The 16,632-nt window shown below is 44.9% G+C and overlaps 1 protein-coding gene across 1 annotated transcript in view; it reads right to left on the bottom strand.

Annotated features, from left to right (window-relative positions):
* DMTN (dematin actin binding protein) overlaps positions 1-16,632 on the bottom strand; it is a 474,403-nt gene that overhangs the window by 9,126 nt on the left and 448,645 nt on the right. The window contains exons 12-15 of the mRNA XM_069617734.1: positions 12,274-12,338; positions 11,009-11,043; positions 8,041-8,134; positions 6,512-6,592 (exon numbers count right to left, since the gene is read on the bottom strand). Coding sequence (XP_069473835.1) covers positions 6,512-6,592; positions 8,041-8,134; positions 11,009-11,043; positions 12,274-12,338 — 275 coding nt within the window. The remainder of the gene's footprint in view (positions 1-6,511; positions 6,593-8,040; positions 8,135-11,008; positions 11,044-12,273; positions 12,339-16,632) is intronic.

The raw sequence follows: 16,632 nt of genomic DNA, 5'->3' as shown, positions 1-16,632 counted from the left end.
CTGCCTCTTCCCAGATTACCTGAAGAGGTGACTTCACAAATCTACTCCTCCAACGGTAGTAGGGGGTCAGTTTCAGAAACCTCAGCTGACCACTCCAGTGAGATCAGAGGGGGTTAATGGCAAAGTTAATCTACCAGAGATACATTACTTTTGGCAAAAAAATGTATTTTACCCAAGAGCAGGGATCTCCAACTTGGTTAGAGAGATGTTTTGGACTATGACTGCCACGAGGCATAGCAATTGGCTATGCTGGCAAGGGCTGATCGAAATTGTAGTCCAAAACATCATAAGAGCCAAATGTTGCAGACCTCCGTCCCAGCGGGTTAGATCCCGATGCTCCCAAGATTTACTATCTCTCTTAGGATATTTGTCATATTCTTAGTTTGTCAGGGACTTGTCTCATTATAGTTATTAAGTTATTAGTATAGCCTTATAGACTGAGAGAGGGGTAATTATCACAGGATAATTACCAGCGCTGCCTCAGGCCATAAATTGGGGGAAGGGTCATTATCCCAAGCTATAAAGTCTGTTTCAGGACCACGGCTGTAGGTTCAGTTTTGATTGGTAGCCTTGAGAGGCCGTCGGCCTGACTATTTTTCCACATTGGTGATTGATCTGCTGTGAAGGCGAATGTGTACAGCTCTGCAAGGCGAGGGGAGGCGGTTTGGTACCTCCTAGGCTCAAGAGCTGTACCAACACTTTGTGATTGATACCGCATGTCCAAGATGTCTGTTCTGAAATCAGTGCTAGCCCATATTCATGGCAACATATCCTTCTCTTTTGCCAATATTTTCACTTCCGTGTAATATTGAGAGTCAGCACGCGACTATGTAATATGAGGAAATTGAAAAACTAACGGAAACAAGAGCAACAACATTAGGCTTCTCAGCTGAGGAGGCAACTGCAATCCTAGGACTAATCAAAGAAACCAGAAGCTCCACAAAAGACACAGACCCAAATAAAAAAAGCAAACAACTCGAATACATCATCAGAAAAACAATTAATCGTAAACTTCATGCGGTAACTCTAGGTCGCTATTATAAGGCACAAAGGATACCACGAGGTCTAAGAATTGGTTTGAAACCGACTCTGTGTAAGGAAAACAAAGATTTTGTACAAAGGTGGGAGCAAATCTTGAACAAGTGCTCTCTTGATTTGATCTTGTTGACCATTAAAGAACTCTCTACCAACATACAGAATCTAGAACAGGAAATACAAGTACTATCTGAATAAATGACTGCACTCACAAGCACAGATACACTGGAGGAGATACAGACATCAACAAAAGGCTGGAAGAATATAAGGAGGATCTAGAAGCTAGAAAAATTAGAAAATTCAGGAGAGATACGTTTGACTACCTACGTAACGAAGTATACACATGGGCAGACAAATACCAAAACCAACCACAGAGACCACGTAACCCTAATCCCAATTCACACAATACTAGCTCAGACGCAGATTCCAACAGAGACGAACAAACAGCGCAAGCACAACAACAAAGAACAGGAGCAACAAGAGACACCAGTGGGGCCACTCCAAGCACCAGCAGTACTAGCATTACATCACAACAATCTTTTTTAGACAACCAACAAGGAAGAAACGAACGAGGAGGGGCAAGAGGAAAAGGTCTGGGAGTACATACGAGATTTCAAGCATGAACAACCTAGTGGTGAATATTTCCAACAGAAAACCTACAAAACAAGTAGAGAGGTTTCTACAAAAAGGCCTCAAGTTTGTTCCTACCTACAATACTAACTTATTTATTTAACACCAAAGTCGAGCTATATAAACTCACCAGAAAATTGAAACTGAAAGTTTTCGTTTCAGAAATGGAAAATACAGAGTCTACACATGAATTACCAGATTTAGTTGAGTTCAAACCCAAAAGCACCTTTGTACCGCCCATCAATGATCCAGCAATAGATATCTTTGAAAAAATGGTTACAGCAGATCTTAAAAAATCAAGTGTGGAACATCAAGGAATAGAAACCTCAGCAGAGGAGAAATGTCCATAGTTCAAAACTTATATTCAGATGATGCACGGATGTCTGGTTTCTTCATTTCAGCCTTGTCTCGGTTGTACAAGTCTTTGTATTGGTTGAGAGGGATGTTTGTGAGGTCTGAACCAAAACTGGTCATGAATCTGTTAGGACTCCTATATAATTGTGCCAAGCAGTGAGCCCTTTCCTCCACCACTGGCACTTTTAGATGTACAGATAGCACAGTCTGGTCAAGTTCACCACGGTGGTCATTGACGTGGCAGTCTTTTCCTTTCACAGCCATTACTTGTGTAGAGGAGGAGCTAAGTACCCCCACCTCAACCATCTCGCCCATATTGCCTATATGTTGGGGACCAGAGTGTGAGACACGTGCGGTATCAGTGAGAATACCGATACCAAGGAGAAGCCTGGATGCAAGGTTCCCATTGAGGAAGCCATACCTGCATACGAGACAGTATGATTGCCATTTGAATGAAATTCCAGAAGAAGCAGAACGAATAAATGAAAGAGCAGACTGGTGATGACGTTACACGAATTGAGGCTGACATACATAGAAGAGATGCAGAGACAAGAGAATGTATATATTCTATAAGGCATCAAGAAAGCATCAAGCATAAGTGACATCTTGGGCTTGAGGCGAAGAAGCTTATGCCACAGAAACAATGAAGATATCAAGTCATTTTACACGTGTACAGATGCAAAGAAACGCAAGCAGACAAAGTGATCTTGAGGATAGCTATGTAGTGAATAGATTGCAGCAAGCACCAATGTATACATATATATAGGAGCAAGTGAAGTATGCTTCCACAACGTATTATAGCAGTGCTGGACAAGAGAAAGAAGGCCTTTTCCAGTATGTCACAGTTGAAAAGCAAAAAAAGCAAATCAAAATACTGAAGTGAATCTCTGAAAGGGGAGGTTGGATCAACTCCAAGAAGCCAAGCTCGTAACAAGTTAAGATGAGCAGAAAGTAGTTACAATCATGTGAATGAACGAAACTCCTGTTCAGAAGACATGGATAAGAACAAAGAAGACGTCAGAGGTCTATTAAAAAAATAGTATTTTAAATGCACCAGAGCTCAAATTTGTGGTCTTCAGTCACGTGGTGGGATGAGACTGGACAAACATGACAAACCACACCTACGCAGGGGGGCAGAGAGTGCCTCTACTCCCCTGGATTCTCCAGAGCAAAGAACCTTTCCAAGGCTGAGTTCAAAGTCTTAATTGACAGCAGACCAGTGAGGTGATAATGGATGATATGCTAATTGGTGAGAAGCTATGGTTAGGACCAGCTAACCAATCACCTGGAAGTCCAGCCTGCATGCTGCTAACGTAGGTGGAAAAGTACTGACGGGGGTAAGAAAGCCAACCAATTGAAGGGGGCCACGTAATTAAGGGTCCTATAGTTTGTGTAACCAATGGGACGTCATACATTTAGTGACATTCATAGTGACATGTTTGAGCGGAGGGTTTAGTTGTCCCACCTGATGTAAAGGAGCCTATCACTGTCTTAGACTAGTATGGAACGTATACCTAGATCTTCCCTCTTATCCAATCACTCTTTTCAATAATTTTTGTAGTTTGCCACGTAGGATGACATTAGTTATATGTAGGTTAATGTCATCAATGATGAGTTTTCATTATAAATATGTTGTTTTTTATGAACTTCGTTGAGATAATGCCTCGAGACGGCCGTAGATGTCTGTTGTACTCCCTGTTTTAGATAATTGACATTAATACAGTCAACTTTGCCAACTTCCTGAGTCATTTGGATTATTGATGTTTGAGTATCTTCTGCATCCCCATTCACCTCATAGTATTGCTACCTTGTCTTAAAGGGCTGGGACGGCTGTCTCAGTTTACTTGCCTGAACCTTCACACACTGCATGTTTCAGCATAAAAGCAGACAGGGATTCCAGATGGGAGTACGATGTCTTTGGTTGGGCACTCTTTATTTGGCCATATGAGCCTGGTGATGGCAACGGCTGCACGTGCCTCCCATGCCTTTGTGTTATCTTCTAAGGCATACATTCCTCCTCAACACTTAATTCGATTCTCTCTAACACACACGATTTTCTGTATTGTTCCTTCTTGGAACTGCTTCTTCGGTTGAATGTGAGTGATGGATCTTTTCCCTATATTTGCTTCTTTTTGATGTTGGTTTTCCTCACTGAACTACCACCATGTCATGGATCATTTTGTGCCTTTGGTATTTTCTGTCACATCTTACTGCCCACTACCTGAGGCTCACTAAGATGTCTTCTGTGGATTCAGGCATGAATGGTGCTCTTCTATAGGAGGACAGTCTGTGCAATGCAATAGTCGGTCTGCTGTCCAATGGCAGGCTTAGCTTTATTCTCTACTCTTCATATGCGTCTGGTAGGTCATCCTCATCGCCATTATGTGCATGGTTTGGTAGACCTACAAAGATCGGTTACCCCTCAATACGCAATTTGTTAACAAGCATCACCCTTTTCCTTGCTCCTGCAAATGGTACACCATTGACTGCTTCTGCGTGGTTCTGGAAAATTGTGAAATGTTGGTGCCATGGTATCAGGTTTCCTGCTACAGGCAGGAAAGTAGGGGGTGGCGGCACACCTTCGATGGTGGGGCAATCGCTGACTTGGACGGCTGTGATAGAAATTGATTGCCCCTGTGGTGATGGTTCTTCGATGTGGGATATAAGTCTTCTGTCTTCATTGCCACCGTAGTGTTGCAGGGATGCATTTCAACTGGCCACGTCAAGTAGTGACTTTAATAACTTTTATTAACTTATGTGGTTGTTAGGAGGTCATCAAAAAGGGAAGCAGTGAGTGTGGGTGAAGAGCACTGATGATCTGTGACTGTCTACGGTGGGTGGTGTCTCTCTCCATGTGCCAGACTTCTTATGACCATGAGTTGAAACCTCTTTCCTCGGTTAGCCCCGTACATGCACACCCCAGATCTGATGGAGCCACAGGGCTGAGGGAGTTAGCGGCACTACCGGTGCAACCACCTTTGGGTACTGTTATCGTGCCACGCTCTTAATGTGCAATGCACTGGACGTACGCAGGCATGAAGACACATGGGAAACATGGTCTTTGTATGAACCAGGGTCTCACTTTCAAGTAGGGGAAAAGAAGCAGTAGGAAACGAGAGCCCAGGCTGAGTGGCACCAAACTAGAGGAGCGGAGGTGACCAAGGGTTCATTCAAGGAAGTCATCTTGGTCATTGATCCCCCTCCGCTCTATGCCCACTTTACATGCCGCAACTGGAGCTGGATGCAGACATCATGGATGCATCCAGGCAGACCCCTTCTGTGCTTGGGTTGGTGGCACAATGCTGTCTCATTAAGGGGAGGGATTTATGTGAGTCTTGGGATTCTACTGAGCAACGTTGCTACCCCAATCGGTATATGGGGCAGGTGGGACCCTTCCTAGATAGGCTGGCCTCCCTTACTTCGTATAAAGCTGGTGGCCCCGCCTCAGTCACCTGATCCCACGCTCATTTGTTTAGGCCACACACTGTTCCTAAGCAGCACGCTGCCTATTCCTATGTTCGCAAGCTCAAGATTAGTGTGGGGGTTGATGTCCCATTTCCTATGACATCACTGTCTGTGACACCAGCTGGCACACAGGTGGTGCTTTAATAGCCAGATCCACCATCTCCGGGGGATTCTAAAAGGTGGCACATATGCGTCTCACTAACGTGGACGCATGTACCATCTCACTATCATCAGTCTTACTTGCATCCCAGCATCGGCAATCTCTTGTGCTCTACTTTTGATGTAATCTCTGAGCAGCACCCACCTATATTCATGAAGGTTATCTAATAAATAAACAAAGTTACAGATGGGCTCATTACAAGGTTGCCGGTAAACTGTCGGTAGTACGGGCGGCTTACCGGCAACTTCGGCTTACCATTTCTGCCACTCAATAGCCTGGTGTTACTGGGATATTATGGACTACAGTGGAACGGTAAATTCCCATTCCCAAGAGGTCCTGTTGGGCTCCATGGGATGGGAACCACTGAAGCACTGGCACCATTGATAACTATGCCGGTGCTTCAGTGAATTATCTACTGCTAGGGGCCTGTACTACCGGCGCGTCAGCCCAGCTGGTAGTTCACTGTCCCTACTCGAAGCTTCAGATTATTCAGTTCTGGAAAATGTGCTGGTAACCGTTGTTACTGGCATCTTTTTTCCAGACCGGCATGCTCATAATGAAGCCCAATTGCCTGCATACAATGGCCCTTCCATGGGCACATAAAGCACGACACCCACTGGTCCACCCCGGACCACTGAACTGGTCCAATACGATACATTCACAAAGGCACACCCAGGACCACCTGATTTCACACAAGTGACCACCATACATGCCCACCCAGGACCATCTCGAAGCACTCCTAGGATCGTGTGCTCTCACACAATAGGTCACCCTAAGTGCCCACACTGGAACATCCAGCCAGTGCACGCGGAACCATCCACATACACAACCAGGAACATCCTGGCCAGCTTTTAGTCCTCATCCTACCTCAAGTCTTGTGCGATCCACTCCAGGTGGGAGTTTCAGACGCCCTCTGTTGGTCACCATTAGCATTTCATAGGGATAAATCTGGAATAACGAAGCAAATTAAAGTGGTTAAATCTACGGTTTAGATGTTTACGCGCTACCACAGTACATTTGTAACAGTAGCTCAAAAAACATTAAGGCATGCAACCTAAGTTACTTTGCTGGAACCCAAGAAATCTTTAAACCTAGGACCAACATGGTTCTATGTCTATTACTTTCCTGTCTGAGGTCGCTCTGAAGAAAAAATGGCCATAAACGTGCTATACATAGATATGCATCCTTCTTATCGGAAGGCGGGGGGGTTGACCCCTAAATCCCTTGTACCATGCCCCCTGACTCCACATCTTCTCCTTCTTGCTCCCATCTCTGCCCGCCCTAACCCTTCATGTTAGGGTTAGTATCTTCTTGGTGCCCTGTCCCGCCCGTCCAATTTCACCATGGCCAGCTTGAACCATTTACCTGCTCATCCCTGCTCTCCCAACTTCTGGGCCTGTTTGTCCCTCCTATGCCTTCCTCTTTCTGGCCTACTCACCCCTCTTGTGCCCGCTTCCTCCTTGGACACTCTTCCATGTGCAACGTTTCCTCTGCAGCCTCTTTTGTGGGCAGTGTAGGAAACGTGGTCCATAGTTCCGAAACAGACCAACATACCTGCTTCTAAGCTTGGTGCTTGACTGACTGGTACCCAGTGCTACAGGCCAGATATCCATGGGATCACAGGTAAGAATCATTTTTTTTTCCTGCAAACCAATCTGAATCCAAACAAACACCTCTTCTCCACTCGATTTAGGGCATTGCCTGATCATCAAAGCTATTCGGTCGAAGGAGAATTGGGGGAATTTTATTTTTGACAGGTTGATTTTGCTCCATACTCTCCGGAGCCCTCGGTCCCCTTTATCCCCTTACAAAAATGATTTCCCTAAACCCACACCCTCACATGTACATGCTGCAAAATTCATCAAAAAATCTGCAACCAATTCTCCTGCGACCAAATAAGCTGCGCATGAGAGCGCCAGAGGACCACTCCGGTGGTGATAGTGCACAGAACAAATATCCTTTAACATTAACATTAATCTGCCAGTCCCCTAACCTTCTCTTCCTGCTCATTTTTGCAGGACCGTTTTGGGCATTTCTCCTACGTCACTTCTTCTCAAATGCATTCCACTGATTGCCTTTATATCCACTTCCTATGACAATTCCACTGAAATATGCTACACATTTATTCAGGGACCATTACTTAGAAGATGGAATCATCTGTTCCAACATTCTAAACATTCCCTTTCAGCGTAAACAGCTGATTGACATCCTAAACATTATATGAACACACACTGGTGGCTATATGAATGTATAACTTTATTGTACAAACATTCAGATGCTAGGCTCTAGAGGTGCAATCTTTCTGGTTAGGGGAGATGCCATGCATTGGTTTGGCATGGGCACTGGTTCAAGATTCTCACCTCATCACGCATCTCAGACCTGGCAATGGTGCTTACCTTTTGCTCCAGAATACTTGGCAGGGAATTACCCCGGTCCATCCGCGACCTCAATCCATCTCCATTCTGCAAAAGGACAGAATCTGAGGGTGAGCTGGCTTCAAGAACAACCCCTTTTAGGCCAGGATCTGAACAGTACAGTATACAGTGTTCACGAATAATGGGTGAGGAGGTGAGTCCTACCTACAGATTTCTCTCTGTGATCCCCCCAATATTACCCATTACGCAACTCCTTGTGCCTTAGATTCTGAAACGAATGATCTCCTTCATTCTTAAGGACTATTTTGCACCCAATTCTTCACCAGATGCTCAGGCTACTGAATGCACCTTTTGTGCACCTGTGACAGTATTTCCCATGTGTCAGAGTTTCAAGCCTGCTTTGTTTGGGAAAATGGGGAGTCCTAGTTCCACTGAATACAAGGGACGAAGGCGACCAAAGAGGAAGGAGAGGACTCCTCTTTCTTATGATCATTGATAAACCACGAGTACATGTGAATTGCCAATGACCTGCCATGGAAGGCGGTGGTTTGTTTATGGTTTTTTCAATGGTTTTCCTTAGGGTAGTGCTCTACTCCTCATAAGGAGACAGGGGTTACCAAACAATGGATAACAATACAGTGCTGAACGGGAGTAAGTGACAGCGTGAAAGAGAGTGTTAGACGCTTCTTCATAAGAAGCCGAGAGGAGATCCAGAGACAGAGGAGTCACATTACAGGGTGGGGCACAAGGGATGTCTCCCAGGAACTGATCTAGAACCGGCCAGTGCCAGTCCGGACAGGAGGATGGACTCCACACTGGATATGTCTCCTCATTGCAGGTCTCAGAGAAAGCCCTACTCTCAGGTCCAAATATCTCACTAACAGATCCTTATTATGGGGTAGAAGCACTCCTTTTATTACTAACAGATCCCAATTCTGGAGTAGAAGCAGTCCTTCTATTACTAACAGATCCCAATTCTGGGGTAGAAGCACTTCTTTTATTACTAACAGATCCCAATTATGGGGTAGAATCACTCCCTTTATTACTAACAGATCCCAATCCTGGAGTAGAAGCACTCCTTTTATTACTAACAGATCCCAATTATGGGATAGAAGCACTCCTTTTATTACTAACAGATCCCAATTCTGGAGTAGAAGCACTCCTTTTATTACTAACAGATCCTATTTATGGGGTAGAATCACTCCTTTTATTACTAACAGATCCCAATTATGGGGTAGAAGCACTCCCTTTGTTACTAACAGTTCCTAATTATGGGGTAGAAGCACTCCTTTTATTACTAACAGATCCCAATTATGGGGTAGGAACACTCATTTTATTACTAACAGATCCCAATTATGGAGTAGAAGCACTCCTTTTTATTACTAACAGATCCCAATTATGGGGTAGAAGCACTCCTTTTATTACTAACAGATCCCAATTATGGAGTAGGAACACTCCTTTTATTACTAACAGATCCCAATTATGGAGTAGAAGCACTCCTTTTATTACTAACAGATCCCAATTATTGGGTAGAAGCACTCCTTTTATTACTAACAGATCCCAATTATGGAGTAGAAGCACTCCTTTTATTACTAACAGATCCCAATTATGGGGTAGAAGCACTCCTTTTTCATACAAAGGGCAAGCAACTGTCATTTAAAACGGAAGGTTAGTGAACAGACTTACCTGAATTGCTGAAAAAAAGAGAAAGAAAAGTAAAGATGAGTGAATTTAGAACATGCCATTTCATGAACCAACTACAAAGACTCCTCCCCTTGCAACTCTCGCTCGCCTCACCTTTAAAACCAACAACCAGCCTCGCAGGCAGCATGCCTTTCCTCTGCCTCCCCCTCTCACTCTCTAACACACGCACCCACATACATGCACCCACACTCAGGTGCACATGCACACACACGCAGTTTCACACACACAGACACACACACTACCCTGTGTGAGGCCATATTAAGATTCAGCTGTGTTCACAGTCTTTGTATTATATCTAATGGGTGTGAGAACAGTACATGGGTCATTTTGCCAATGCAGTGCAAATAATTCATGGAACATTTATGAAGGCTTTTTTTTATTTTACCATTGTGTGATTTTAGTGGATTAGTGTTGTGGAGCAGGGGCATGGATGGATCATAATTCTCCAATCCACCATCCCCCGCTGCTCTGCCATGCAAATCCGATAGCATCTCCATCCTCATGCGAGCAGAGATGGTATGAATTCCTACAACACTCGCTTGATTTTTACACCTGATCAGAGCAGATGGATTACATAGAAATCCATTTAAATGCCTCCTACCATGCACGGACATGGCGGGAGACATTTGCAACCTGTTCTGAAATTGGTGTAATTCAAACAGGGAACCCCAGATCGGCTTGGATTCTGTGTTGAAATTACACCATCTGCCAAAACAAATTAAAATTGCATTGGGGCTCTGCATGCTGCATGCAGTAGTCCCCTCGGTGAAATGACCTGAGCAATCCAACATTGCCCCAATTGGAGCACATTTTTCTCAATTTGTTTACACTCATGCTTAGCCAGGACCCGCCGCCAAATATTCCTCATTTGCACAGCGGACTGCAAATGTGCAGGGAAAGCACGCATGGTAGGCAGCGTTTAATTGTACACGCTGCCTGCCACGCTGCAGCAAATCCTGGGGAATTTGTATGGTGGAGAGGAAGGGAGGCGGTGGAAATGCAAGTTGTGCAAGTCTTTTATGCATTATTTTTATGGCACGGCTCATGGAGAATGAGCCCCTATGTGTTGTAACAGGGTATAGTGCAGTTCAGAATCAGGTCATGAATTGAGCACAATATACACACATACACTTATAGTCATCATCATTATGAAACACTTGCACACACATCTAACCAGACACCAATGCACAAACAAGGCACTCATATAGCCCATAGTCTTTTATCATTCCCACACGCGCTATGCATCTGCAAATCCCACATCTGTCTCTTACCTGCCCCCACTGACCCGGAGTCCGGAGAGGTAAACTCAGCAGACTGTAGCTGGAAAGTAAGAAGAGAGAAATTGAACTCATGCCCAATCAGAAGCCATGGAAAGTGCTTAGAAAGCCAGCCTGATCTTTGGCTCTGCAGGAGTGCATGATGGGAAACTCATACAGAACTATGCATCAGAGCGACAAGGGGCAAATATGGAGTAGAGAGAATTCAGTTTGTAGTGTACTCTGTGCAAGTGATTACCACTTTGGTTTAATTCTGTAAAGTTAAAAAAAAATGTTGAACTTGATATCTGTTAACATGACAGAAAGGCAGCTGGCTCTTTGGACGAGGAGAACTGACAGGCAATCAACATTGGTTTGCTAAAATGCACCTTGGAACAACTGTGGATGCGCCATATTAAGCGAGGGAGCAGGGTCTCCTTTAATCTGGAGATGCAGTACGGAGCTGGTCAACCTGATGTGGAACCCTCTGTAGTTCCGCGCCTACTGTGCTATTATACCATATGGGGGTCCAGACAAACTGTATTGTCATGACCAGGGAAGAGCTGGGCTTGTGCTCATGATGTGTCAAGCGCAGAGCTGGCCTTATGATGATAATGTTGCAAGTGCGCGTCTGGGCTAATGTCGGTGATGTGGCATGTGCAGGTCTAGGTCTATGCTGATGATGTGCCAAGTGCACTTATGCTGATGATGTGCCAAGAGCAGACCTGCCCTTATGCTGATGATGTGCCAAGAGCAGACCTGCCCTTATGCTGATGATGTCCCAAGTGCAGACCTGCCCTTATGCTGATGATGTGCCAAGTGCAGACCTGCCCTTATGCTGATGATGTGCCAAGTGCAGACCTGCCCTTATGCTGATGATGTGCCAAGAGCAGACCTGCCCTTATGCTGATGATGTGCCAAGAGCAGACCTGCCCTTATGCTGATGATGTGATAAGTGCAGACCTGCCCTTATGCTGATGATGTGCCAAGTGCAGATCTAACCTTATGCTGATGATGTGCCAAATGCAGGTCTGGGTTTATGCTGATTTATTTATTTATTTAAATGTATATAGCACGCAAACAGCCCATGGGCATCGAGGCACTGTTACATGTGATGAGCTTAGTTACAGCAGATGATTAGCGAAGAGAAGGTTGGGCTGATGCTGATGGCGTAACAAGTGAAGGTTATGAGCTGAAGGATCTGCCCTGGGTGGGGCTGAACGTGTGTTGATGACGTGCTAGGTTCAGGTCTGATTATAGGTTGATAGGAGGCTACATGTAGAGGTGAGCTTACTCTGCTGAGGCTGCTGCGGCCGTATCCAGGTAGGGTGGATGCCGTGGAATGTCCTGTATGCAGAGCTGCAAAAACACAAAGAGAACAAAGTCAGCACCAGGCATTGACACAACTATAATACAAGACGTTCTAAAAGCATGAACCATGCATAGTGTAGAGGGGGATCTCTAGCTATGCCCTTACTGGCCCTCCCCATAAGAGGCACTGTAGGCAATGATGCCAAAATGCTCTCTGTGGGAACGTTCACCACTCATGGTCTCACCACACCGCGGTTTAAGAGATGCCTCAGAGAATGATGCAGCCACAATGGCTGTGGAGGGGCTCATAGCTACTGCAGTCCTTAGCTTCACCTTCAGGAGGTCATTTAGGCTGGATTTTGCCTCTGCTGAAGTTACAGGTTCTATGACACTTCATCCTCCAGGTGCAGGTACACTGACTGGCTCTGACAGGACAGGGAATTATAGGGCAGAAGGTGCATCTAAGTGAGTATGTGCAAACACCTGCAGGCTGGTGATCTCCTGGGAGTTCATGGGGTACCAGGCCTGGGTCTGCAAAGCAGGCATGATGGAGATCACCTGGGTGATTGTGGGTCTCCTGAGGCGATATTGTAGGGTGGCTAAATGGAGCATGTCGATAAGCTTCTGGCCTGGCAATGTGGAGGTCAAGCAGTAGCTCACGTGGAACCAGTAAAGGACTGACAGGGTGTCTAAGAAGGCAATCCTCCAGACCTTAAGGCGACCTTAAGGCGAGCCAGTAGACGCACTTGGGTACATCGGTGGGGAATTGGTCAAAATCACAGTGGACTTCTATGGACGGTTGGCAGGATTTGTGTGGTGCAACTCAGAAAGAGCTCACAGGAGTCACTATATGGTAAACAGAGTGGGGAAAATGACAATCACCCACCAGAGATTATGAAGTGCCTCTGAAAAGTCAGCAGCGTGGGTTGGATCAATGGCCAAAGATTGGTTCTTGCTCTTAAGTTTGTTGTGATGGTTTGCACAGGCTAACAGCACAAGCTGTCCCAGATAAAAGGAGTTTGCTTAGTCTAGATGGGGGTTCATCCAACAATTGGTAATCTGTCGCTTGCATGAATAAATAGGAGCAGTTGCTTGAGAAGTGGTACTTAGTGAGGGCATGAGCCAACTCATGGGTTACTATTAGCCTCCCTGCTTTGCTGCAAGCATGAGCATGATAATCTGAATTACCTGTTGAATCTTCACTGTAGATGAGAATTTGATGGCTGGATAGATGGTGGTGGGATTGATTGGGGCGTGGGTGCCGAGGCGTTGGTTGAAAATTTTAAATGCTGGTTTGGTCATTAGGTCTTTCAGTTTAAGGTGGTTCATGGCCATTATTACATGATAGTCCTCATTGGTTTAGTGTTCCCTAACTGGTTTACCAATTCTTTCTCTGATTAATCTGAATCTAAGGATTCATCAGAGACACGAATACGGGTTTGCCCCCTGATGAACCCTAAACCACCCCAGGTCAGGGTACACCAAATATATTCCCTATGTTGAATGACCTTACAAAGCTGGCTATGGTGGTTTCACTGGTTGGCATGGTTGGTGGCAGCCTTTATTTAATTCTAGATAGTACAGTTTTCATGTAACCCATAGATGAGACTACCAGAGAACCCATCGTAAACTTTAGTCCAGAGTACCAACACCAGGTGTTATTTGAATGTAAGACCGAATGTGATACAGATGTAGTCCTGTATGGATGGTACTCTGCTGGCTTGACGCTCCAAGGCCAGATAGAGCTGGTTTGTGAATTGTTTCTGTATTCGGAACTAAACCCGCATCTCAGTGAGGATGCGCCGAAAAAAGCCCACACAGTTTAAATGTGGAAAGTCTGCTGGTAGGGTGGCCACCCAAATGTTCTAATGGATGCCGTACTAAGTTTGGCCCGTATTCACCCCCAGATCCTGCGGCTCAAATTCCCAATATAAAGTGGGGATCAGGATACATGTAGACCTTGAGGGACAAGTTCCTAAATGAGGAGAAAATGCAGAAGCCCTGTTGGAACCAGCACATTTACAAGAGCAATCCTGATGGTGAAGATCTTTCCTGGTGAACACGAAAACTGGAATCTCATCAACCAGACTCAGATCAGGCTCTGTTCTCACTTCTCCTGACTCAGCATGACCAGCCTTAACATTAGCCTCCACCCTCTGCCCTCAAGACGCATTACTTGCTGATTACCAGTGCATAACCTAACAACAAAGAGGCGAGGAAACCGAAACCTGAATAGATTATGAGGCCTGAAGCTAGTCCAGACAATACACGAATGAGCAAAGAATATATAAGTGTCCTCGCGCTGAGGGACTCGTACCTGAGCACCATCGCTTTAGTCGTCCTGCAACCTTTGGCCATTAGAGCTGCACCAATCTCAACTAACCAGTTGACTCAAGGACGTCATTTCACCAAAATGCCAGGGGTAGCGAAGTGACATGACATGACCCTTGATCTCTGATGACATCACAGGACATGATGTCATCTGACCCCACCCTGATGTGACATCACAGGAAGTGATGGAACACAACCTTTCACCCCTTCACAAAACAGGAAGTGGCATCACCTAGCTTTGTTTCTAAGTACACTATGAAAAATATGGTTACGATATCACTGTAAAGTGATATACATTGCATACAAGAATGGATCACCAAATGCCTTGTTAATATCAGCGCGTATATGCCCATATTACCAAATTACTCTGAATGCAAGCAGACGTCCAAGGCCAAATGATAATGATGTGTTATTATATAGCACTTAAGCTTAAGTGCTTCATATAGAACAAATATACATACAATATCCACCTGTGTTGGTACTCAATTATCAACCTCAGCAGGAAGAAAGGCTGAGTTGATCTTGCCGGGAGTTGAACCTGCAATCTGCAGATCACACAAACATTGCAGTAGCGAGCGCTCTACCCACTGAGCTATCTTACCGGCTATAGCTACCAGAACACCAGCCACTCCAGAAACAAAGAGCCACATGCTGCTGGCCACAGCCCAGGGACTGCAATAAAAAAAAAAATGTTTTTTGTTTTTTTACATTTTTCCTAAGGGTAGCAAGGGAGACTTCAGGGGTCGCAGGGGCGACCCCTGTCGACCACTAGATAACGTCCATGAGTAGATTCCATAGCCCCAGCTTCAGAAGTAAGCATATGGTGCCTTTCTGTTACTCCTTTGTGATCGGCCCCCTGGAGCTACTTCCAAATGATGCTGGATACTCATTATGCCCCGGACCACACCTCTGCAACCACTGACCTGCACCAACGCTGGGTTCATGACAGTAGTAGACGGAAACAACCAATAATCTCCACCTGTGAGGTACCTAAGCATTTCATAGTCCTTCTGGAGAAGCATGAAGCACCTTTCTAACCATGTTTGATCGTTCTTATGGAGCCGACGGGCATTCCTAGGTTTATATCTTATTGCCTCATTCTAACAGCACATCAGAAGAACCCCCTCACTTGCTGCCAGTCAGTCCTTGGTCTGTCTCCCCAGGTGTAGTGTAAGGAACACCTCTGCTGTGCCTGAATGGGAAAATGCCTAGCGGCCTCCCTGTGGTACACGTTAAGAGCAGTGACCATCCTGAACGCCGCGATTGATGCCAAGCCTGACCAGACAGTTAGGAGCCAAAGAACGTGTCCACCTACAAACCTAGGTTTTTCTTTGAATTTACTTACCTGGTACTGTGTAATTCTATTTAAGGGCGGTAAAGTTGGTATCCTTCGATCTGATCGGAAGTACAGATTGTGTGGCGAAAATGTAATCGAATCATTGGAACACCTTCTTGTAAAAGGTGTGAGTGTTGCCGCTATCAGTGCAACATCCATCAAATTCTCTAACAATCATGTGGATTTTAATGATATATTTATGATCTGGCCTGCATTCATGGAAGTCAATGACCTCAATTTTATATAATTTATGGTAACATTTTATTGGACGTGTAAAGAGATTTTAGGTATTTTATGAACTTGGCGTTTTAAGTGAATTCCATGTTTACTATTACATGACCTTTGGTGAATGTCTTGTATTCTGTATGTGTACTGTGTAAAGTTGTTCTTTTAATGTTTGTATATGCAAAGCCGTAAGGCTAAAAGTATATTAAATAAATAAAGACATTTGTATTTAATGACTTTGTGAAGAACTTTCACGAAAGCGCTGAGCATAACAAATAATACAGATGAGGAAATGACAATAATACAGTGACTTAGAAAAGTACCTCAAAGAGAGAGAAGAAAAGTGTAGTTTACGACAGGGTCACAAGACAGAACATGAAGGAGATCCGAGAGAGAGAGAGAGAGAGAGAGAGAGAGAGAGAGAGAGAGAGAGAGAGAGAGAGAGAGAGA

The sequence above is a fragment of the Ambystoma mexicanum genome, chromosome 10 (genome assembly GCF_040938575.1).
Source record: "Ambystoma mexicanum isolate Mex_15411 chromosome 10, UKY_AmexF1_1, whole genome shotgun sequence".
Classification (NCBI taxonomy): Eukaryota; Metazoa; Chordata; class Amphibia; order Caudata; family Ambystomatidae; genus Ambystoma; species Ambystoma mexicanum.
This window is presented reverse-complemented; position numbering and strand designations above follow the sequence as displayed.